Below are 26,075 nucleotides of genomic sequence, written 5' to 3'. Positions count from 1 at the left end.
CTTCCACGCAACAGTGTATTTTTAAATATACTGAGTAACATGGATTGATGGTGCCCTATGGCAGTACCTCACAGCACTGGGCTACAGATTTCAAGAGCCATAACCTGCCTTACTTGTTTATTACAATTCTTACAGGTTCAGTATCAGCATAGATCTGACTTTTACAGCATGTTGTCTCACAAACATTGTCTCCTAGCCCCCTTGTAGCTTAAATCTGCTACCTGACAGGACATTGTCATTTACATGGTTTAGTGAAAAGCTGCTGAAATCCTGTCCTTCCCTTTGAATCCTGCAGTAAACCACAGCTTTGTTGGGGCTCTAGGTTTGCATGGAGGAATAGTAGGGAAACTGTGTTTTGCATACAGGATGTCTCAATCTTCAAAGGCTTTTTGGAAAGTAAGATTTGTCTAGAGCTTCAAAGAAACCCTCTGGTACAATATGATAATCTGTATTATCACCTCCTAACAGAAGCTGTTGTCTTCTATTTAGTTGTTGTGGTTTTTTTCCTTTTTATGATTTTTTTTCCTTTTAATTTTGAAGGATGGCCTTTTTAATGTGTTCAGAAAGATCTCTGATGTGTTTTTAAGTCCTGCTGCAAAGCTAAAGTCAGGACGGTGTTCTGGGGAGTGTCTTTCCATATGAAAAGTATGTGAGTTGGCTGTTGAAGTAAATAACAATTCTGAAAGTGGGGGCCTTTTAAAGTGTAACTGATACGCTTACAAGTAAAACCCTTCCCGAAGCACAACAGAACTTTCACAGAAGTAAATTCTCACCTGTAGTTCATTTAATATCTTAATTTATTAAACATGTTATGTAAAATCTACATTGTTGTTTCAGTTTTCATGTTTACACACAGGAAGATTTTTTTAAATTTCTAACTATGATGAGACAAGAGATTCCCATGGCCTACCTTCTTAAGGGATATACAAACATTAGAACACTACAAGAATTTCTGGTTCATTTAACTCTCTTTTCATTGCCTTCCCTTTATTTCCTTCCAGGCCTGGTAAAAATGAACAGGCTTGTATTCCAGAAGCAATTTTTAGACAGTTCCAAGGGAAAGTCTGCTGATACAAACTACTGGAAATGGGGAGAACTCCTAGAGAGGTCTACAACTCCTCATCTGACAAGTTACATGAAAGGTCAATCTTTTTTGGATACTGACTCTCGCAAAAATAGCTTGAGTGCCACCACCTAGAGAGTGCTGATACACATGGCGCCATTTGAGAGAATTCAGGTACTTCTGGGATTTCTATTAGTGCTAGGCAGAGGTATTGTGCAAAATCCTCAAATGCAATTTCACCCCACTTTTCAACTGCTGGCAAAGGCAAAAATAGGTATTAGCTACTCTTTAAAGCAACAGAGCTACTCAAACTACCTGCAAACTACAGATAATGTACATGTAAGTTTGTCATGCATAAAAAGCCAAGTTTTAACAGTATGTGAAAGGCTAGTATATATGTATTTAGCTGGATTCCAGAACTTTGACAGTTACCCTTTCCCTGTGCAGAGGTCAGACTGTATCTTCACTCTTCCACCAGACACATTATACGTTATCTTTTATTATATACCAACTAATTTATACTTCTGTCTAGGGGGTGTTTCTGGTTATTTTTTTATTAGAGAAAAAAATGTTAGAATTATATAATCATTCTTTATGGTAATCAAATAAATCTAGATTCCAGACTTTTACAAGGATGGAATATCCAGCTGTTTCTCCAAGCTAACAGCTCTTTCAGTCTCTGTTCAAATGATATGGCACATCCTGTGAAATGAAACTAGCCACCCAAAAAAGTCTCAAAACACATTAAAATGTACACAGTAAAAGTAACTGATATTGACAAATAAGGAATGTTGTTTATTAAAGCTGTGCTTCAGAAAGAGGATGTTTAGGGTTACGTAGCCTTCACCAAGGCACACAATGGAAAAAGCTAAGCACAGCTGTCTGTAGAAGAGAGATGTACAACTACTAGTGAGGTGTGCATGCAGGCAAACACAAAAACTGCACAGCTGGTCTTTGTAACAAAACTGAACATAGAAGGAAATACTGTGACTTTTTAATGGTCACAGTTTTACTTCAGTATCAAAAAACATAGCAAATATTTCCAAACATAAAATTCACAATTTGAATATACGAAATATTTTAAACAAAGTGCTTCACAGATCTGAACCCTGCATGGCTGTGCTATCTGGTCTAGAAGCATTTTGTAGACATCATAGGAGCATTTCACACAGAACTGAAAATGTCATTCAGGTGAATCAGAAACGGGACATTTCCATGGACATTTTTAATGTTTTACACTTTCAAGTAGTTGAGTTCTTACGGCCACTGGGTTTTGTAACAAATGTGTGGTACAGCAGTACAGGATCATGGATTTCTTTAGCAGCAAAAACCCATTTCAAAGGGCACGTGGTCTTTTCGGGTTGATCTGTTTACTGGCCTGTTCCTCCTCTTGTAGAGCTGCCCGGAAAGATTTCACTTTATCTTGAATGGAAAATAGAGAATGAGTACTCATGTGCCTGTGCTCAACACAGATCTTGAAATGAAACCCTGATGAAATCCACATCCAAGCCACAACAAAGAATGTTCCTCCACAAAAATAGCTGATGGTACAAAACTACAAGAGGAAGCTTAAATTCAATACTCACCACACACACAAGTTGCTTAGAAACTCTGTTCCTTCTTAGATGCTACCCCTGTCTCTACAGAGAATAGGTTTGGAAACCGTACAATTACATGCTCAGGATGTAACCTTTTCACACTTAAATTCTGCTTCTAACTTACGGTGTGCAGGGATAAAAACGCAACATGCATCCTTTTACTTCCCAGCACCTCCCAAACTATCCTTGGGGACATGCAAAACTTTATTTAGTAGACAATCAATCTTTTCTCTACATTCTGAAACCCAGCAGAGTAAATTCCATACCTCTGGTGTATAAATACAAAAATTATATGTAATGAAATTTTGAAGTTATTCATTGTAAACAGATAAATGCATCATTCATTTCATTGTAAGTACAAAAACAAAGGGAGAAACCTGACAACGGAAGCGTTGCGTCCTTTCATGTTTTGATTCCTCTCCCCCTCCATTCCCCAGTAATATGCCCAAGAATGGCAGGCAAGAACCCAAATTGCCAGAACAAAGTTGTTGGTCCAGAATGATAGGAATATTGAGCCCTGAGCAGAATAGAGAAGACTGGGAGAAGGAATCTTAAACTTTTAACAGTTCTTCCCTCCTATAAAGCTGTACATGTATCATGGTTACCTGTAATGATGCAAGCGTCTCTTCTGGTACCTTGTTTCAAAACCAGTAGCTAGGAAGTTTTCAAAGAACAGGGAGTCACCTAAACTGTGTTTTTCCCCTGCTGCTGAGTCAAGTTGTCTTCTTAAGAGAAGGCCATCATCCAGAAAAAGCAAAGAAATGTGTCTGCAATTCTCTGCCAAAGTATACTGGTGCCCATGCATGCTGGCAAGGCAAGGAGGCCACATCTAGTTTGTTTGATGTATTCTAACTTAGAACAGACACTCAGGCTGAGTAAAAAGTAAGATTTTAACTTATAAGGAGTTTCCCAACAAGGAGCACAAAAACCCTCAACCATGATCTTTGCCATCAGGTACTTAAACAGACTGCAGCTATCACAAATTAAAAATCAAGTGTTACAGTTTGAAGTCCTAGAGACAAGATGGTCAAGCCTAATTTTGTGACACTCCACATAAAATGTAAGCCCTAAAATCTAAATGCAACTTATAATCACAATTATTACAATTTCAAGAACTTTTATTTGTCTACCTATAAATAATGTAAAAAAAAAAATAATTTACCCTTCAGCCCCCTACCGCACCCTTGAATTTTGACCATCACTGCATGTCTCCTGGAGTCCAAAGAATTATAGAAACTAAAATGAAAAATTAATCTCCATGAGGTATGAAGCTGACAAGCTGATTTTAGAAGACAAGTGGAAGAGTCAATTTTGGGCACTAAGAATTATCTGCAGCTGTTCAACAAGGAGAGGCTGGAAAAATTCAGACAGAAAGGCTGCTGAAGTAAGCCAACAACCAAGCTACTCAGGGCTTGATGGCCCTCTCTTAAACAGTCTTAAAAATGACTACCTGCTCCCTCCTACACTATGGAATGCAGCACAGCAGGACTGGGAGTTCCTACTTCTTTTGCCTCATTACATGAGCTTCTTTTTTCATACAGCTTGTTTGGATTTTCTTTTTCCCACTTTTATTGTTTTGGAGCAAAAGAAAAAGAAAATTGCAGGATCAAGTTTACACTTCCTGGAGGTGTCCTGGTTTGGGCTAGAATCAAGGTAATTTTCTATCTTGCACTCGCTGCTTTCAGTTAAGTCTCTTGTAAGTAGCTGCACTTGTGGAAATTAACAGCAAGTTTCTCAGTCAGTGTTTGCTTCTAGGACTGATATTGCTCAATGTTTATAGTTACAGCTAGAGACTGGTATGCAAAACCAAGGACACTGCTTAGTTCTGAGGAATATTTTGCCCTCTGGAAGGAGAAAAAAAGTAATCAGGTCACACCTGCAAATCCTCCCTTAGGAGGAACAGACAAGATAAATGACCAAAAAAAAATTGACCAGAGTATTCCATCCCATACACGTCATACTCAGAATATATTTGAGGGCTCATGAAGGTCAAACCCCTTCCTTCTTCACCTCTCCCTGTTTGCTTCAGCATTCTGGGAGGATTCTGGCCGTTCGTCTGCCTGTGGTCCCAGTCCATGCCAGCCTGGACCTGTGTATTCCTGTGTCCAGCTTCTGACTGCTGCTGATCCCAGGAGTCCAGCCTGGACTTCCCCAGGACTGCCCAGCAACCTCAGTGGTGACAAGAGAGTTATTGGGGGAAAGGTGGGAGGAATGTGGTATCAATTTTCCTGTGTATTTGTATATATTTAGTAATTATTTTCCTTTTTATCATTACTGTTTCATTAAAGCTGTGTAGCTTAGTTTCCAAACCATAAGTCTCTCTCCCTTATTCTCTCTCCTTCCTTTATCAGGTAGGGGACAGGGACTATCAGAGAACATCTGTTATTCAGTTTAATTGCTGGGCCAGCGTTAAACCTTGACAGGAGGTAGAGCAGGGATTTTTTTTTTAAACTAGGATGAACTGAGCAATGGGAACTTCTTAGGCAGCAGAATAAATGCTCTTTCCACAGACATTTCAGCACAGCATAAGGGAAAAAAAAGACCCTATTACTGCAAGTCTCTATGGCATATGAAAACACACTGCTAATAATGCACACAAAAGTTATTAAAAGCAATTTACCTCTAAGTTCAGTCAGAATATCAATTTTTTGCTCCAGAATTGCTTCAAGTTGAGTAGCATAAGAATCCACATCATAGTCTACTTCTTCTGTCATCTCAAGAAGAGCTTTTTCATCTTCCAGCCACCTAATCGATTCCTAGATAAAAGATAAGAGAACCTACTTAATACATCAGCAAAGTGCCAAGACAAGTTTCAAGACAAAGATCTCAACTAGACTTTTTATCAAGATTACTACACTTTTCCTGTCTAGTCATATCTATGTAACATTTCAATCAAAAAATGAAAACATATTCCTAATTAAGCAAACTGTATGTTTTCTATATTGTTTCTTAATTTCAGTGGTCATACAAGCAACAGGTAATCCCCAGCTTCCCCAATAATAGAGTGGTAATAGAGACATTGCTATGAATTGCCATCTGTGGCACAGATTTCAAACTCCTTGCAATGAGAAAAAAATAGTCAACAATGCTGGAAAAGAACAACAACAGAAACTTCAGAAATGTTTGCTGAGAAGAAAAAATTTACTAAATTTCTGGGATGATACAGAAATATGCTTCTCTTCCATCATGAGGGCAAAGATTAGTCATCATGGGATCTGCCCTGTTAGCTTGTTGAAATGGGCCTAGCTTAATAAAATTACTTTGAAATCCGTACACACATCCTGCATCTTCAAGAGTATGCAGTTTCATTGGGAAAGCCTGGATTCCTGGACTAGGATAAAACAAAGTAGAGCTCCATCTTTTTACCTGGAAGACAGCCCTGTGGTCTTCTACTACTTGCTCTTCCATTTCTACCATTTGTGACACAGCTTCATGGAAAGTAAACAACTGTGGAGAAACTTCCTCTTCCTAAAAACAACAGTTAATCTTGTTAGTCTGGAAAGAACTGTGGCTACAGAAAACACACTGAACGTGATCCATCTCATCACAGAACATGAAAAGAAATATGCAGAAGACACAGAAGAGAATGCAGAACTTCCACTAAGAAAATCTCTAGAAATTAACAGAGAGGGTAATAAATTCAAAATGTTCACAGAGTTAAATTTAAGTCATATTCACTAAAAATTTCCAGCCCTCAATCCTAGTGGATATTGACAAATAGAATATTCTGCAATAAATAAAACAGGTGATAATTGCAGGATAAAATAGGAAGTCACAATGGAAGAACACTGATGTATAGTAAGCTTTAATGCCTACAGAAAACTGGTTTTCTGTCACTGTTCTTAAATTAAAAATTAAAATTGTTAATTAAAATTAAAATTAACTACCTAAATTTAAAAAATTAAATTTTAAATTAAATTTTAATTAAAAAACCTAAACAAAACAAAACAAACAAAAAAGCCCCCAACCAAACAAAAACAAGCAAAAAAACCCAAACCAACCAAAAAAACCCCAACCAACCAAAACAATAGCAATTACACTACATAGATTTCAGGAAACGAAAATTAAATATTTGGAAAAAAAAGTAAAATAAATGTAAAGTGAGAAGTCCAAAATGTACACCGTGGATAATATGTTAGAAGAATGCTCAGTATGGATTTACAAACTGAGTCAAATAGGGCTTCCTCATAAAAGGGGAAAGTGGTAGACAAGATAATTAATGATTTAGCAAGACAGTAAATTCCTTATGCAACGCCTTTGAAATATTTTTCTAAAACTGCCACAGTTTAGGCCTGGCCAGTACCAACCAGGCCTTTGCTCATTAACCTCCCACCTGCACTGTGGGACAAGGAGGAGAAAATCCACCCTAAGTCTTGTTAATTGAGACAATGGATTCAACATAGAGCACAAGAAGCTCCACCTCAACATGAAGAATTTCTTTACTGTAAGGGTTATGAAACCCTGGATCAGGCTCCCCAGACAGGTTGTGGAGCCTCTTTCTCTGGGGACTTTCAAACCCATCTGGGTGCCATTTCTGAGTGAGCTGCCCTAGTTTTGGTCCTGCTCTGTCAGGACTCAATGATCTTCAGAGGTCCCTTCCAACCCCTCAGATTCTGTGATTCTGAGAACCTAGGAGGGAAAAAGTCCTAATTTAATCTACAAGGAAAGGAGGAAACATTGCCAGATCTTAATACTTTCTCCCGACACCTCTCTCTTCTTCCAAGGCCTGGATTACTTCACTCCTGCCTCCCCCTCAGCATCACAAGGGGACAGGGACCAGGGCTTTAGGGTCAGTTCACCACACGCTGTTTCTGTCACTCTCTCCTCCTCAGGGGGAGGTCTCCTCACATCCTTCCCCTGTGCCAATGTGGGGTTCCTCTCACAGGAGAAAGTCCTTTACAAACCCCTGTGACATGAGTCCCTCTCACCAGGTGCAGTTCCTCAGGAACAGACTGCTCCAGCCTGGGCTGCCAGGGTCCTCCATGGCTGCATATCCACTGCAGATCCATGTCTGCCCCTCTCCGCAATTCTGCACAGGCTGCTTCTTCACGCCTATCCACCCGTGACACTTCAAGGGCTATAAATCCACTTTTATCCCACCATGGTCCTTCAGGGACTGCTCTACCATTCTCCTCCACAGGCTGCAGGGGGACAACTGCAATCTCACCATGGGCTGTAGAGAAATCTCTGCTCAGTCAGCTTTACCCCTCCTTCTTCACTGACGTTGGTGTCTTTTGTCTGGCATTACTCTCTCACTTTATCCTCTATTCAACTCTGCAGGTCCTTTTCTTATATTTCTGCAGTTTCATTTTCCCTTTCTTGAATATGTTACTTGCAGAGGCACATCCACCTTCCCATATCTGCTAGGTCTTAGGCAGAGGGGGGGCAGGGATGGGAACGAGGGGAGCTACCTGAAGCTTCTCACAGGAGCCACCCTTGTGCCCCGCCCCCACTTCAAAAACACCACTGCACTAACCCAAGACATTCCACCCCTTGCCTCTGCGAATCACATATTTAATAATTATCATTAAAATCCACATTCCTCAAAGATCTTCACAAATTTCACTCACATCAACAGAAAAAAGAAAAACCCATTCCAAGATCAACAGAAGTGGAACATAAACAGTCTACCCTTCGGCCCCTTCACCACAAGTGTAACAAACAAAATTCTCCACGATCAGTCAGTTCAACAACATTATTCAGCCTATGTTTTGCCAGCTACCACTCCTTGTCTTCTGCCTGGCTCGCCAAAACTCGCCAAGATCTAGGCCCAGCTGGTACTAACCAGGCCTCTGCTCGCACACCCCCCACCTCCACGCTATTTCTTTCACCACACACTATTTCTTTCACTCTTTCCTCCTCAGCAGGAAGACTCCTCACATTCCTACCCTGCTCCAACCCGGGGTTCCTCTCACAGGAGAGAGTCCTTCAGGAACCCCTTCAACATGAGTCCCTCTCACCAGATGCAGTCCCTCAGAAACAGACTGCTTCAGCCAGGGCTGCCCACAGAGTGATGGCTGCTGAAGGAACAGCCACCTCTTCTAGCACATGGTCCTCCATGGATGCAGATCCACATCTGCCCCTTTCTGGAGTCCTGCACAGGTTGCCACTTCATGCCTGCCCACCTATGACACTTCAGGGGCTACAAATCCACATTTACCCCACCATGGTCCTTCAGAGACTGCTACGCTGTGCACCTCCACAGGCTGCAAGGGGACAGCTCGCATGTCACCAGAGGCTGCAGGGAAACCTCTGCCCAGTCAATTTTCCTCCTCCTTCCTTACTGACCTTGGTGTCTTTTCTCTGGCATTACTCTCTCACCTCTTCCTCTCCTCTGCTTTGCAGGTCTCTTTTTTCATATTTTGGCTGTTTCACTTTCTGGAATATGTTACTTGCAGAGACACATCCAGCTTCACATCTGCCTTGTGAAGCAGGTCAGGGATTGGAACCAGGGGAGCTTCCAGCAGTTTCTCACAGGAGCTACCCTTGTGTTACCCCTCCCAACACTTCCACACTACTGCACTAACCCAGGACAAAACCATACTGTAAAGCTTAATTAAATTCTGCAATGAAACAAGAAAGTAACAGGAGGATATCTGGCTGGAAGGACTATTCAGTGGGAAGCTTTAGGAATCACTAGCATGTTCTTATAAAAGACTCCCTGAAGAAAAGCCAGTTACTCAAAAAAGAAATAAAGCAGAAATCACAAATATGCCAAGAAGGCAGAAAGTCTTGCAAAAAATAATTTAGTATAATAAAGATTTTTCTATCCTTCATTTCACTGGCATTTTCACAGATTGAGTTTTAATCCCTGCTGAACATTTAATGAACCAGAACTAGAGCTAATAATCAACAAAAAGGCAAAAATGCCCAACAGAGACACCTCTCAGCAGCCCACTCTGGCAGCCCAGGGAGACATGCTGGGAACATGATGTGGCTGCCTCCCAAATTGGGAGACATGGGGTATACATGCAGGGAAAATAATGCTCAGAAACACAAGTGTGTTAAATACAACAGATGGACGTCCCAGGATACTTCTAAATGCCTAAAAAAATTACGCATGCATTTATACTGGAAAATACGCACACTAAAAAATACCCCTGCTGAGAGCAGACCCTGCCTAGAGATTCAAATCCCTAGTAAGCAAGAAGAAAGATAAGTAAAACATTCTCCTCTCATTCTTCAAGAAAAACTTTTGGGTTTTTATATGGGAATGAACATAATACTATGAGTTAAAAAGGTGAAGAATGCTGTATTTACTTAATGACCTTGCTAACAGGCTACAAATACACATTCCTCTGAATTTGTTCTGCCACCTTATCTCTTTCCATGTAATATTGTAAACCACTCACATTTTGCTCACATAGCAACTTTAGATCATCTCTCTGAGGGGAGCTTCCCACACCCCACTGTGTCTCCAAGTCATCAATCTGGTTGGGAGTATGGTGTATAATGGGACGGATATCTCCTGCAGCACTCGGATCAATTGTCAGCTCCTTCACCCTACAAGCAGAAAATGTTTAATTTGTAAACTAGAAACTTTCTGTGCAAAAACATCACAACTAAAAACAAAGCTTTATGGGTTTATGCACAATTAATTAATTTAATAAGAATGGTGATGTCAACTTCACAGATTTAGTGTCCTTTCAGTGACAAAAAGAAGTCAGGCTCCTAAAAGAAGCGGACCATTGAATTTCAACTACTTGCAGACAGATTAAAGTCCATAATCAAGCAACTGGCATTTCCTAATTGAAATGCACGTGAAGGGGCCTATAAGAAAGCTGGGGAGGGACTTTTTACAAGGGCATGCAGTTATAGGACATGGCTTTAAACTGGAGGGTAGATTTAGGTTAGACATTAGGAAGAAATTCTTCACTGCTGAGGGTGGTGAGACACTTCTAGTTGCCCAGAGAAGTTGTGGATGCATCATCCATGGAAGTGTTCAAAGCCAGGTTGGATATAGATGATCTTTGAAGTCCCTTCCCACCCAAGCCATTCTATTGTTTTATGATACTCATTAACAGTTAAAAGGACAAAAATCCCCAAACCCTATATATTTACTCCTTACAATTACTAACATTAGAAAGAAAATTTCATTCAGCTCCCTAAACCTGAACATCTTGCTTTTTCTGTGCACAAAACTTGCTTTCAAAAGGTGAATCAATCAGTACTCCGTTAACTGTTACAAGCAAATCCACCAAGAATTCTGAAGAAAATAATTTGCTACCAGGTATCTCAGGGAATTAATTAATAAGTCCTTTAATTATGATAATTTCAAAGGTGAAAATATCTAGATACTTGCAGCCTTAAAACACTTTAAAATACGGATAATGAGTCTGTCAAAAAAACACACTTAAAATCAAGTTTATAAAATGGATACATCAAAGTCTGCTTTATAGCAAGTTTTAGAACACACTCGTCTTTTTTTTTTTTTAAAGGCAAAAATGTTTTTTCAAGTAGCACTTACTACAATGAAAGCCATTTTTCATTCACTTCAGAGTGAAGAAAAGTTTTTAAAATACAGATGTATGAAAACTGTTTGGGTTTTTTTTAATTAAATATATTACAATTAACCTAAGTGCAGACTTATCAGATTTGATCCACTAAATGTACAAATGTGACATCACCATTTTTTGTTTTAAATGTATGAAGGAAAATAGCAAGCCTGGATACAGAGTATGGATGTTTAGGGAGGGGGAACAAAATACTGGGAAACTGGCTCCAGATCATGCAGAAAAATCACCTGCCAAACAAATAAAAAAATAAATAAGTGTGTGACTCAAGGTAAGGGGACTAATGAAAGGTTGGTCTGTAAAATTACATAGCCAAAAATAAAACTTAAAAATAAAGATTCAATGTATAGAATGAAGTAGACCTGGTGATTGAAGGAGAAAAGTCGTCATACTCATAGGAAGGAGAGAGATCAGAGCGACTGCCACTACCCTGTGAGAAGGGAATGTCCGAAGGACTAATTCCAAATTCCTTTACTCTGCAGCAGCAAAATACAGCAGCAAATTAAAAGAAAATGTCCTCAGAAACACAGTTAAAATGACAACTCTTAGTTTAGCATACTTCTTTAATAGTTTAACTATAAAACTATTATATTGAAAAACAAGTGTGCCAACATATTTAGATCATCTGCAAACAAAGTTACAGATCACTAACGAAACCGAACAAAACCAGTGCTGCTGATTTGGTAGGGGACTATACTAGTAGTGTTTTCAGAAGAGTAATTCCAGATTTCAGGTCATGCAGTTGATAAAATTTGCTCTACATTCAATATTGCACTAAATGGCTCCTTTTAAAATACCAAACCACTACAGCTGCAAAACTTTAAATCCTCTTCTGACCCATCTTACACTGCACACATACTGTTGTTTAGCAGCTCAAAATTAATTGTACTTTGGCAACAATATACTGCTACAAAAAAATGAAATATGACAAAACACATGAAGCAACTGTACAGTGACAGGCATTTACTCCAGTTCTGATTTGAGCCAGGATAGCACTGATTTTCGTTCTATTAATTTTAGTTTCAGCCAAGTTTCTTCCAAGTAGCTGCAATTGCTGAAATTAACAACATGTTTCTTTCTCAGTGTCTGCTTCAAGGACTGATAATGCTCCAATTTTACAGTTACTGATGGAGACCTGTGTGCGGAACCAAGGCCACTGCTTGCTTCTGAAACTGAGCTCTAGAAAAAAAAGGAAGTAAAGGGATCACACCTGCAGCCCTCCTTTAAAGAGGTTCAGTTTCCAACCCGTACGTTAATAAAGAACATCTGTCATTTCTGGCCCCAATTCCATATTTAACAGCAAAGGGAAGACCAGTTTCACCACAACTATTCAGGATAATAAAGACAGGTGTATAAGTAGTTATGCAGCATCTTTTTCTGCAGTCACTTCAGCAATACACATTCTATAAGGGCTAAAAGATCCCACAAGTCTTTAGGTTTGTGGGAGGTCCTTTGTTATGTTACTGTCACCAGGAGAGTAGATGCCTCATTATCACCTGAAAGGAAATCACACAGACTGGTCCAAGCCAGGCAAATTTGCTACCAACTCTCTAGATCCAGACACAGGGACAATGGAATATGCAGACCACTAGACTATAAACTTTCCTAGCAGCCCTTTGCACCTAGTTAGCATCTGGCTGACTGGGGCCCCTGCCATGGAGAAGACATGGCTCTGTCATGTCTTTCACTGGGACACACAGGCCACTAAATGGTAGCCTCTTCTGGCCAAATCAGGGTTTCTGATAGCCTAAGGGCTTGTTTGCCTCCTTTATTCCTTGCAGCAAAGTGTGGGGAGAGCTTCTGGGTCTCAGGTCTGCCTGCAGGACCTGATCACTCCATCTTCACAGGCATTAAACAAAAAACTGCAGCAGTGGAAGGCATCCTTCACATACACTGAAGAGAGATGAGCACTTTCAGAGAGTCACAGAGGTCTTCAGAGATGTTGCAACAGCCTCTGGAGGTGCTAATTGCTCTATAGTGATTAAAAAATCACTGCTGGATTAACAGACTTATTACTTATGGGTCTTAGATATTTGCTTGGAGCTGGAAAAAAAAATCATATATGTGTATGAAAAATACTGGTAACTGCATGTAATTCCACCAAGAGGATGAAAAAAAACCAACCACAGGTAGGTTTTCAGCTAACACTCCAGGGAATGATCATGAATACTGACTACTACTTAATCCAAAGGTGGTGCCTCCAGAGCACAGGCAAAACTAATAGGGGCATCTCACACAGTCTTTGCAATCCACATTATCCCAAGAACTAACCAATATAATAAGAAGAAAGAGCCTCAAGTTTTTCCTGGGGCTGGTTTAGATTAAATATTCCAAAAAATTTATTCACTTAAAGGGTTGTCAGGCTGCTCAGGGAAGTGGTGGTCATCATCCCTGGGGGTACTTAAGACATATAGATGTGGTGCTTAGGGACATAGTTTAGCAGTGGGCTTGGCAGTACTTGGTTAATGGTTGGACTCAATGATCTCAAAGATCTTTTCCAACCAAAAGAGATTCTATGATTCTATTTTTGTATCCACCAATGGTTAACAGCTTAAATGCAGTTTCTATTGATTCTACTGTAATGGCTGTAAAAAGTGACAGTTGAAATCAAATATGAATTTCGATCAGTAATTTGGTTTTAATCTTATTAGGAAATGCAAGTACAATAAAATAACTGAAGTAGCTAAAATAATTATACATCATGGAACAACAGTACTCCAAGTATCAGTGGTCAGTGGCCAGTATAGCTGTAAGTAATAACGTTTTCCATACCTATTTGCGTATCTCAATGTATTTAGAGTGTTTTCACATGATGCCATCCCTGGAGAAATTGTAGCAATCTGGAGAAGACAAGTTGCACCTCAGTAAATAATATTGTACATATTAAACAGTAACCTAATTAAAGTTATATATTTTTCAATCACCAGTTTCATTTGAGATCTTCTACAAAAACTGTCTACTATGTACAGCTGTCTACATAAAATGACATGTCAAGGAGAGAGATGTCAAGTAAAAGCTTCAATTTGATTTTTTAAACCTTATCTGGAACATTAAGAATTCATAGAAATTTCAATCAATTTCCCACATCTCATTGTCCTGGTAACATAATACATGAATGCATAACTCTAACTGAAAAAATAAACACTCTCAAAAAGGGAAATACCCAACTCAGTAGAAAGTAAGTCTACTATATCCTGCAAAAAATTATCAGCTATCTTTTTAATATATCTTGGTATGCTGTTCTCCATAAAACCAGTCTGTATACTGATTTGAGAGATCTATTTGAAACACAGCCCAAAACTTAACAATATTAAATGTGAGCATGTGTTTATGTTTATAAGTAATTTTTTTCTCAATATTTTTTCTTAATAATTTCTCAATAATTCTCAATCACAAATAATTTTTTTCTCATTTATAACTTATCTGCAAATAATTCTTGATAGCTAATTTATTATCAAACATACCTGGAATCTCTAAGTCTTTCCTTTTCCAGTTAAACAGAATACCCTGAAGACTTCACTTTTTTTTCAGCACTTAGAAACAATAGTAACAGTAATCAGGCAACAGTGGTGTCATTATTTGTCCTAGCTTCTCTCAGTAGTGCAATTTTTTCAGCTGCGCTTCTTTCAAGAAGGCACAGCCCAGGCCAAACACTATGATTCTACACACTAACATTTTTTTTTTGTGGTAGCACAGCATCAGGAGACCAAAACTGATGAAGGTTAGAAAATCCTGGTCTTTTCTTTCATCCTGCTGCTGATGTTACTGAACAAAAGCACTGGTAATCATCCTGAGAGGCATTTCTCCTACGATGGTGAAAGGAAAAATATGTAGTGGGAGGGGGTTAGAAAGTCTAAAAGAGCCTGCTACAATATTGAATTAAGTTTAAACCTCTAGTACTGGTATCAGCTACTGATGAAAACTACGAGCTCAGATTTAGAAAAAACATATGATAGTATCTCTCTTTACAGGGGTGCTAGTTAACAAAACCCTACAAGTTTCTTCTGTAACTCTAACTCCAAACCCAGGCAGATGGAGATCGTTTAGCCCTGTAAGGCCATCAATCTAAGAGAAGGATAGTCTAACTAAACCTACACCCTGAGGACTTCCCTTTCACTGTCCAAGCTTGCTAGGCCATGGCAGATGAACCTTAGGAGTAAAGGAAAGGGTAGGGCCAGTTCTGTGCATGCTGTGCCTCACCTAAGAAAAACACAGCGCAGGCTCAAAGGGTGAACTCACCCTTGTAAAGGCCACTGCAGCAACAGGCGAGGGTCGAAACGGCAGGGGAAAGGTGCACTGGAAGTCACAGACCCAACCCTGCATGCAGATGGCTCAGGAGACTGGTGGCTCAAGACTGACCCAAGAGATGACAGTCTTGTTTGGCTGCAGCCTGCGTGACCACGCAGCCTTTTTCAAGGAGAGCACTGCTTGCTCCACACGGAGAGGAGCCTAGAAAAGGTGGCCTAACCAAAGGTCATCTTCACCCCCCACCCAGCTGGCTAGCATTGACCACAGTCAATGGGCATCTTCTGCTGTAGTCAAACAATGACAATGACACTAAGGCATATACGGGCCTCTAAAGGTGTGTTCAGATTGACACTCTCATGTTGGAACATCAGAACCATGCTTGTTACAGTGGACAGTAGGCATCCTGAGTGTCATTCTGCTCTAATTGCTCACAAACTGTCACAACTTAACATCGACATTGCTGAAGTTCGTCTTGATGAGGAAGGCAGTCTTAGAGAACATGGTAGTGGCTACACACGCTATTGGTCAGACAAACCCAAAACCAAAAGACATTTCTCAGGAGTTGGCTTCATGATTAAAAAACCCATCACCTCCAAACTTGAAAATCTGCGGACAGGTCATTCCAGTCACCTTATTTCTTTACACTTCCCACTATGCAACAAGCAACGTGTTGTTCTCTTCAGTATATTTGCCCCAACCCTCCAAGCTGACCATGCAGAAAAAGTCAAATTCTACACTGACCTGTGCTGTCTCACCCAAAAGGTTCCTGCAGGTGATAAGATCATAACCATAATCCTAGGTGACTTCAATGCCAGAGTAGGAAAGAACTACGAAGCCTGGAAAAGAGTACTAGGCAAGCATGGTGTTGAAAACTATAATGACAATGGACATCTCCTGCTGCTTTATGCTGAGCAGCAGCTCAGCATCACCAACACTATCTTCCAACAGAAAGACAGCCTGAGGACAACCTGGATGCATTCTTGATCCAAGCACTGGCAGCTCAGTGACTATGCCTTAGTGTGCCAGAGAAATGTTCATGATGTCCGTCATGCCCGAGCAATACCATACCGATCACTGCCTTGTGCAATGCAAACTTACCCTCAACTTTAAGACCAAACCTAAGAGGGGTGGCATCCCAAGGAGGAAACTCAAAGTTAATGATCCTCAAAAAGACACAGTAAGAAACAACTTCCAGGTAAACCTTCAAGTTAGACTTTTCGGTCATCCCATAGATCCCTCTCCTGAAGCTCTTTGGCAGCACATTAAAAATTAGCATCCTGCAGTCCTCTGAAGAATCCCTAGGGTTCTCCTCAAAGCAAAACAAAGACTGGTCTGATGAAAACAACGAAGAGATCCAAAAATTGTTGACAAAGAAGAGAACCACTCACCAAGCACACCTTGCAGTCATCTTGCCACGCAAGAAAAGCAGCCTTTTGTCTTGCATGCAGTAAGCTTCAACAGAAACTTCAAGACATTCAGAACAAGTGGTGGATCACCCTATCAGATAAGTCTGAACTAACACAGTTATGGGTGACGACAGGGGGCTCTATGAAGCACTGAAAGCAGTGTATGTACCCACACACCAGGTTCAAAGCCCGCTACTCAGCACAGATGGCCAAATGCTTCTCACAGATAAAACCTCCATCCTGAACTGATGGTCTGAAAATTATCAGACTCTCTTCAGTGCCAGCTGTGTAGTCCAAGGCTCAGCAATTCAGCATATTACACAACAACTGGTGAAAACTGAATGGGACATAGCCCCTACTTTGGGAGAGACTCTTAAGGCCGTGCAACAGTTGAAAACTGGCAAGACAGCTGGGGTTGAGGGAATCCCATCTGAAGTCTGGAAGCATGGAGGCCAAGCACCCCATGCTAAATTTCACGAGCTCCTTGTGAATTGTTGGGAACAAGGTGTACTACCACCAGATCTCCGTGATGCAGTCATCATCATCCTGTACAAGAAGAAAGGAGAAAAGTCAAACTGCTCCAACTACCAAGGTACAACTCTGCTCTCCATTGCTGGAAAAATCCTTGCAAGAATACTTCTGAATAGACTAGTACCTGCTATAGCAGGGGAAGTTCTACCCAAAAGCCAATGTGGTTTCGGAGCCAATAGGAGTACCACAGGCATGGTATTTGTTCTCAGAGAACTTCAAGAGAAGTGTAAGGAACAGAACAAAGGTCTTTACGTGACATTCATTGACCTCACTAAAGCTTTTGACACTGTGAGTAGAAAGGGCCTGTGGCAAATCTTGGAACGACTGGGATGTCCCCCCAAGTTCCTCAAAATGATCATCCTGCTACATGAGGATAAGCAGGGCCAAGTCAGATATGGTGATGCACTCTGAATCCTTCCCAATAATCAATGGTGTGAAACAAGGCTGCGTTCTCACACCCACTCTATTCACAATCATCTTTAGCACGATGCTTCAAGGGGCCATGGCAGATTTTGATGAAGAAAATGGCATTTACATCCAATATTGTACCAATGGGAGCCTATTCAACCTAAGGCGACTGAAGGCCCACACCAAGACCCTAAATCACCATGTCTGAAAGTTGGGGTTTTGCCCTCATTGTTCACACGGAAGCAGATCTGCAGTGCGTAACATCCTGCTTTGCAGAGGCTGCAGATCTTTTTGGTCTGGAAGTCAACATAAGAAGACAGAAGTTCTCTAACAGTCTGCACCACAAGAAGACTTCCATCATCCCCACATCACCATTGGCGAATCAGAGCTTAAGAAACTCCAGCAGTTCAGCTATGTGGGATGCATTATTTCCTAGGATGCCAAGATTGACAAAGAGATAGACAACAGATAAGCAAAGGCATACAGAGCATTCAGAAGACTTCACAAAAGAGTCTGGAGCAATAAACACCTGAAGAAAAGTAAAAAGATTAATGTCTACAGAGCCAGTGTACCGTCTACTGTTTTATATGGGTCTGAACCATGGGTCATCTACTGCCATCACCTGCAACTCCTTGAATGCTTCCATCAGTGCTGCCTCTGTACAGTCCTAAACATCCACTGGACTGACTGTGTGACCAATGTTACTGTCCTTGAACAGGCAGGGGTCACCAGTATTGAGGCCATGATACTGAGGACGCAGCTGTGCTGGGAAGGGCATGTCTCCATGGATAGAGGATGACCACCTCCCTAAGATTGTGCTCTATGGTGAACCTGCCACCAGCTGCCACAACAGAGAAGCCCCAGAGAGGAGATACAAGGACTCCCTGAAACAATCCCTCAGCTTTGTCCATATTGACTGCCATCAGTGGTCCACCCTGGCCTCCAGTCGGAGGTCATGGAGACACACATCCATAACGCGAATGCCTCCTTTTGAGAACACACATAGAATCAGTCTTGAGGAGAAAAGACAGCGCAGAAAGAACTGTGCCTTGCCAGTACTGCCGCAGGAAACTTTCTGCTATGCCTTTTGCAACCAGACTTGCTTATCCTGCACTGGCCTTATCAGCCAAAAGCACTTGTGCAAGCATGGGTAGAGCCCTTTTTAAATCTTTGTTTGCAAAGCCAAGCCATAAATATATATATAGATAGGTAGGTAGATAAATATAGATGTATATAAATATAGATATAAATATATGTTTACATATATTTATATATACAAGTTTCTTAAATCCTTCCAAACTCATTTAGCATGAAAGGTGTGTGCACCTCCTCCATCACTTCAGTGCTCAGAGTACAACACACACAGCAACTGCTACCACACCAGGGACTGCTCACGCATTTCAAAGTGTGTAAGGTAGAGCTGGTATAGGTAAGTTGCACTGGAGATGGATACCCTGTTCAAGATACAGGAACCTATGCACAAGACTCTGTCTGTTGAATACAAACATCGACTATATGTCCTCATATCTCAACAAGTCTAGCCCAGGCAGGACAGGAGGACTCCAACCTTCCTGTCAGTCACTTCCTCATTAGTAATCCAAATGAGGATGGAAAAAGCTATCCTTAAGACCCGTTAATTACCATTCTCCCTAATCTGAATGTGGCTACATTGACTATACGCCATCTCAATGGGATCAGTGGCCTTTTTGGGACCCCTTACTCTCACCCTCGGGATTGAAAGGTATAGCACTGCAGCACATCAAGAGTGCAGCACTGACTGAAAAATGAGGCTGTCCTATGTACTTTGCAAACTTCATTTCCACTTACTTACAGAGGGGACTTTTTCCTTTAGTTTAGAACTATATGCAATACAAAATAAAGGAATGCATGCTTTATCAGAAATTGAGCACCCATAGATCATGGATTATTTCCAATGGCATTGTCAAACATTTATATGGTAAAAATGTTATGATAACTCTGAAAGAAGAGTAATAATTAAATACAAAAGCTTCACTTAAACAAAGACAGCTGCTTAGCACTTTAAGTAAGTATGGGTGATGATGACAAGTTCATGAAATATTCATAAATGTTAATTATTCTACGTAGAGAAAAGTAATTTCCAACACACGTATATTTTGAAACCTTCTTTGGCAGTGTGGATACACTAGCTAGAGAGGCACAGTCTAGCTTTTCAATCCTGTACAGTACAGTTATCTCAGTGTAAAGAAAACTATCCTGTCTTTTCATCAGCAAACTGAAGGAGAAAAAAAATAATACAAAAAGCTAGTTTACCACCATTTTCAAATAAGAACCATGCATAATAGCTAAAGGGAAGATTAGGCTGCCCTAGCACCATGGTCTTCCTCCTGTGGTCTGCAGACTACTCTGGCCTCTAATCTGCTAAAAGTAATCAAAACTAAAAAGCCTAGTACTGAGTGTCCAATGCAGAGAGTTTACATTTTCAATAGGTAGAAATATTAAGGCTGCATGAATGAAGCAAGCTGTACGAGTGCTTTTATCTGTCCTTTCCACTATCTGACAGAATTCTGTTTTCATACTCATGCAAATGCACATTCATACACTGTACTCTGTATGTATACAGTATGTACACATACACTGGGTATGCATCCTATCTATCCCAACTACTTCCTCTCTCAACAGCCCAGAGCATATTGTGATGCTTTAGGCAAAACATTAAATTTGTCTCATTTAAAGATCATCACTCACTGTACTTCCACTCTACACGACCTCTTGCAAAAATCTGAGTCAGTTAAATACTCTCATAAAGATATTAATAAACACTTACAGAGAGACAAAAAAAACTTCTCAAGCCTAGCCTGAGATGCCTCGCTAGAAAAACAGAACAAGCAATATGAAAAGCCACTAAAAAGTAAGAAGGGAGCAAGTTATCTGAAATGTCTCTGCAGAAAGTCACACTCCACATACACTGTCAGATAGTGGAGAAACTGAAGTCCAACACACAGCCACTAACAAGACACCCATTTTAAACACAAAAGCATAATTTCCCAGTGTCTTTTCTCATTGTAATTATTAGAAGAGTTAACCAAACCACTTACCATACAGGTACGGGAGTTTTCTCCTATGAATGAATCTCTTAACACCTGAGTAAGTTTACTTGCTCTGAAGGGTGTATGAGGTTTATTTCGGCCTAAGGCTCTAATGCACTCCTAAAGAACAAGCAGGTTTATGCATTAATTTTAACATGGGTTGAATATATATAATACAAATGCAACTCCAAATCAGAAAACACATACTTTAGTTATATTGATGTCCCCTAAAATATCATTACAATTCACAAAAGCTTGGATTCAAAAAGTGTTAGGCTTTTACCTCCTATTAAGTTCAGTAGAGAGGTAGCAGCTTAAAAAGGACTCAGAAGCCTAAACACTTTCTGAATCTTATCCAAAATGCTTACATCTGCTGTATCCAACAATAAAACAAAAGTCAGTGTTGTTGTTAAATATCCAGAATAACAATTATTTCTCATTATCAGCTGCAAAGGCCTGAATCATCTACAACCTCTGTCAGCAGAAGCAGTATGGATATGCAAACTCTATCAATTAAAAGCAGTACCCACAATTTGGTACAACTACCAAAGTAATTAACCTGTCCTCCCATTTTAGATACATATCCGAAAAGTCTTCAATTTCAGCCACTGGGGATCTCTTGTGCCTTTTTTTTTTTTTTTTTTTTATAACTACACACAACTCCGTAACGCAGTGTTTCTGCAATGTTTCTACTTGGTAATCACTAAGCGCTCCTTCATGCATTTAGAGGAAAAATCAGTACTCTATTTTACCTGTCACATCATTAGAAAACATAGACAAGCAAAGCCTGCAAAAACACTCACTTTAATAGATATTATTATTATGGCTTCCACCTACTCAAAGGCAATGGAAGTATTTCAGTTACCTTGAGTGCTAAAAGGCTCTTGTTAATTTCCGCACCTTCCAGTCGTGTCTGCCTATCTGCACTTGAAGTATCTGCTCCTCTTTCATTGCCAGCCAAATCAATCAGAGAAAATTTACCATGCAATTTCCCTTTCCTTCTGAGAATAATCTGAAACACTGCATGGCTTCGAGATGAGTGTGCATTTGCAGATGTCTGGCCAGATGTCCTTTAAATAAAAAGAAGGGAAGCACATATGAGCAGGAGAAGGACCTTACATGTTAAACACACCAGCTTCAGAATGTCAGACTTTTCAAGGCAGTGTTCTGTTTTTTCTTAGGTCTGTTGACAGCATGTCTAAAGTTCTTGTGGATACTAAAGATACACTAATAAATTGATGTACATAGCACAATTCCACCTTTCCCCACCTCTTCAAACAGAGAGAGGAGATCAATAGCATTTTACCTCCCTTTTAAAAGCAAGCAGAATCAGACCTTCAATATTTCAGATTATCAAAGATCTTACATGTGAATTTAAGTCAGTAAACTGGTTATATAATGCACGCAGTTCCTGTAGAAAAATCAGTTCTTATTTTTCTCTAGGAGCCAGAGAAGCTTTAGTATGTTTATCTAAAAGGTAGTGAGATTCCTCACTTGCAAACAATATCATTAAAAATTCCACTGTGTATTATAAACCCATCATTATAAAGAACACCCCCAAAAAATCTTCAACTGGTTCTTTAATATGCATTATAAAACTGGTGGAAGCTAATGGAAATACCTGCAACTGTTGCCTATTTCAATAAGCTTAAGAACATCTTCCACGCATTTGACTTCCCGTTCCTGTAATCCCACCACCTGGACTTGCTGTTTACCATCTTCTAACACTCTTAATTTTGTCTTCCTGTTCAACAAGTCAAAAACCTTTGGGGAGTAGGGAAACAAACAGTTAAAGAGCTGCTTTAAAACACTTTTGTTTCAAATCCCATCTCAAAATATGCAAAGCATTCCATGGAAAAAAACATGACTGTAAGGGAAGTGTGAAGACTTAACTTAAAAGAAAGCTTTCAGTACAAAAAGGAAAAAAATATTTTACACATGAAGCTCAAAATGTCATTCGTGAAAGGGTTCCTTTAGAGAAAGACCAGGTACTTACTTTACCACTGTATATCTCGAAAAATGTTGCATATACTTGAAGTTCTAACTTCTTATAATTTGGCTTCTTTAGCATTAAGAAGACATCTCGAGCTGTGAATACATTTTGAGTGTGAAAAGAAATATCCTATGCATTTTCATTTAGTGAAGACTCACTAATACATAACAGTCTATATCACAGCATCTCTTACACTTTTCAACTCTAACCAGATAGGGTCAGTAAGCTAAGTCTAAAACACTGACATTTAAATAGCCACATTACATCAGAGACTGCAAAATTATAGACTTAAACATCTTTATTTTGTTTATATTTAATATCTTTATTTTGTTATATTTACTAAATCTTTTTAAAGTTATCAATATATACATTGCTTTACTGCATGAAGACTATGCATCTAGGAACCACTTTTGACATTAACAAAGCTCTACTATAATGCAATATATGTAGCGTCTTATATTTGTATGACAGGGAGCAGAAAACACATCAATCTCAACTACACTGCAAAAAGCCAATAGACCAATAAAATCTCACCTGCAAGTGCATATATTCCTTTAGAACAATCTTGATTCTTTCCTGAAAAGTCACCACCCATAGTCTAAATTCAAAAAGCAAAAGACAAAAAAAGACAAAAGCACACTATAAAGATCACAAAATTGTAACTTATGAATTTTTTACTTACTAGAATTTATCTAAGAATATCATACATAAAAAGAATTGTATTGATGACATGTAGAAAAAATACTTACATGGGTTTTCCCACTGCCTGTTTGCCCATATGCAAAACAAGTGGCCATTCCTCTTTCAAATATAGTCTCCACTAATGGTCGAGCTGTAAACCTTAAATGCAAAAATCAACAGAACTTAAGAAACTGAGTAGTTTAAGATGCCACTGGCACAAGGATGCTATAAATTTTAAGGCCAGAAGTGATACAGCTGGTCCTGTACTTTGAATGGCCAAAGGGCATCTCCACATTAATTACTGAACTACAGAGACTATCAGCTCTAGGACATTAAAATACCCCAATCAATCAGATAACAATATTATTTTTTTTATTAACTCTAAGAAAAAAATGTTCTTGTTTCAATGATACAACACAGCACAGCTTTCTATATGGACTTTGGAGCTCCCTAGAAAAGACTGCATTAGAAGACATGGAAGTAGGACAGTGGAGCAGATACTTAGGTTTTGCCAATACTAAAATTCTGCTATGGTTTTGGTTTTGGATGTGTTTTTTTAATTTCCCCAATCAGCTACCAAAATTAAAGTTAGAAGACAGGTGGCCAAAATATTGTACATCTTTACATTTTGAGAACATATACATACTGAGAAAAATCTCAAGAAAATACATACCAAATCTCTTCAGAATGGAAAAAAAATTTGTTATCCCATATGTATTATTTGCCAGTTAAAATATTATCCAAATTATAATTTTTCTAATTCAGAATATTAACTTCTAAAAGTATACAATTATTACAATTATTACTCTTACTTAAGCTGCTCATCACTACTCTTTCATGAAAAACTCCAAAAGCTTAAGAGAGCCTAAGAGAGATTTACCAATGAAGGTGAGAGTCTCTCTGCAAAATCTTGCTTTCTAAACTTTTTCTAGGTGCTTATACATGAAGTAGCATTAAGTGACAGAAACAGGAACAATTGGTATCAGAAACACTGAGGAGTTACAATCTCCTTCCATTCCACTTTGGAACAAACACAAGTTCACTTAAAAAAATAATCTGGGTAAGACGGAGCCATTGAGCAACCAAGGGTTATGCAAAAATCTGTTAAATGTATAGTGAATTTTCATTTTCATTAAAATATATATCAGAGATTAATTTTGACCAGCCATATTCTTCGTTTTTTCCTTTCTTTAGACACAGACTTCCTCTGTCCTGAAAATTATATTCCCATAATTTGGTGTATTTCACAAAGCCTATACCCAGCACACTCCATTTTATCTGTTTAATTGAGATGGAAAGTATCTAGTTTTCTCATTTATAAAATATAATAATAATATATAATTCATAAAGCATCATACAGCTCCAAATGGGGCAAAGTCAAAACTTTACTTCTACTTCTTTGCCATCTTCCTTTTTCAGAAATGTAAACTATGGTTCTTCAAAATTCAAAAAGCATACCCATTCAAACTAGTGTGTGTGTTTTAATATTAAAGAAAACTTGCAACTCAGTGTTGCTGCTTATAGAAGTAAATCCAGAAATACTCGAAATACAACTGAAATAAAATAGTAGTAAATAGCAATAATAATTATTATAATAGCAAGAATGAGTTTTTCTTCAAACTGAATAACATTTTTCAGTATAGAAATGCAGTGAGTTACTTTAGGGTACTGGAGAAAACTGGAATTAATTACCACACTAGTTTTTTCCCCAGCGTGACCCAACTGGGGTGGCAACAGATGACAATATGTAGCTTGCTCTTATTTCTATTATTACAAGAGGCACTGAAGCAGATTCCCCTTCACATAATAATATAATATATAATATAATAATATTGTGCCCTACGAGAAGCAAATAGCCTGTGCTGCTACACAGACTAGAGATTTACTTTTTCTACATAACACCTTTCAGTATCTGCCCATATTGCCCATATTACCACTTATGCTGTAATGTGATAAAAATTTCCCAGAAGAAACTGAATACAAAAATATAACAATACTGTATGCCAAACACACCCCTCATAGTTGAACACCATGCTCACAATGATAAATAACAGCAAAGAGAACTGTTTTTTTAAGCAGAACTATTGCAAGAGGCAAACATCCATCTCCTGCAACTCCTCAGTATTTCTCAGAAAAGATGCTGCCAGTAGACAACCATTCAGGACAGGTATCTCCAAAGGCACACCTTTTCTATTTACACCAAGTCTTCTCTTGACATAAACTGACTACACAGATTTTCCTTTCACCACCTTTGTCCTCCTAATCGTATCAAGCATAAAACAGCAGTTTTAATTTTCAAGATAGTAATTCTTTGAATTTTCTGTTATCCACTGCCAGGATGTTAGCATCCAATACCAAACAGGATACAGTGTTAATGTTCACTTACTAGTTGCTGGATTAAAAATAAGAATTAAGATATTTTTGTCACTATTCCTTAAGGCTATGGAAACCACGTCCCAAGCATAAGGAAAATGATCTTATTCAAACTGCTGTTCAGTATAAATATTCCTTGCAGAAAGCTTCACAGGATTTAGACTGTGTATCAAGACTATGACTTGCTGTGGTG

The 26,075-nt window shown here is 39.1% G+C and overlaps 1 protein-coding gene across 2 annotated transcripts in view; it reads right to left on the bottom strand.

Annotated features, from left to right (window-relative positions):
• Positions 1-840: 840 nt before the first annotated feature.
• The window catches only part of KIF2A (kinesin family member 2A), a 54,759-nt gene continuing 29,524 nt past the window's right edge, over positions 841-26,075 (bottom strand). For both annotated transcript variants that reach the window (XM_030467689.1, XM_030467690.1), the window contains exons 10-20: positions 23,578-23,668; positions 23,363-23,426; positions 22,832-22,923; positions 22,457-22,599; positions 21,701-21,905; positions 20,845-20,955; positions 13,947-14,014; positions 10,014-10,164; positions 6,028-6,129; positions 5,282-5,417; positions 841-2,485 (exon numbers count right to left, since the gene is read on the bottom strand). In XM_030467689.1, coding sequence (XP_030323549.1) covers positions 2,400-2,485; positions 5,282-5,417; positions 6,028-6,129; positions 10,014-10,164; positions 13,947-14,014; positions 20,845-20,955; positions 21,701-21,905; positions 22,457-22,599; positions 22,832-22,923; positions 23,363-23,426; positions 23,578-23,668 — 1,249 coding nt within the window. In that variant the 3' untranslated portion in view covers positions 841-2,399. The remainder of the gene's footprint in view (positions 2,486-5,281; positions 5,418-6,027; positions 6,130-10,013; positions 10,165-13,946; positions 14,015-20,844; positions 20,956-21,700; positions 21,906-22,456; positions 22,600-22,831; positions 22,924-23,362; positions 23,427-23,577; positions 23,669-26,075) is intronic.

This window comes from Calypte anna, chromosome Z (genome assembly GCF_003957555.1).
Source record: "Calypte anna isolate BGI_N300 chromosome Z, bCalAnn1_v1.p, whole genome shotgun sequence".
Classification (NCBI taxonomy): Eukaryota; Metazoa; Chordata; class Aves; order Apodiformes; family Trochilidae; genus Calypte; species Calypte anna.
The sequence above is the reverse complement of the archived record's forward strand: the minus strand, read 5'-3'. Positions and strand labels throughout refer to the sequence as shown.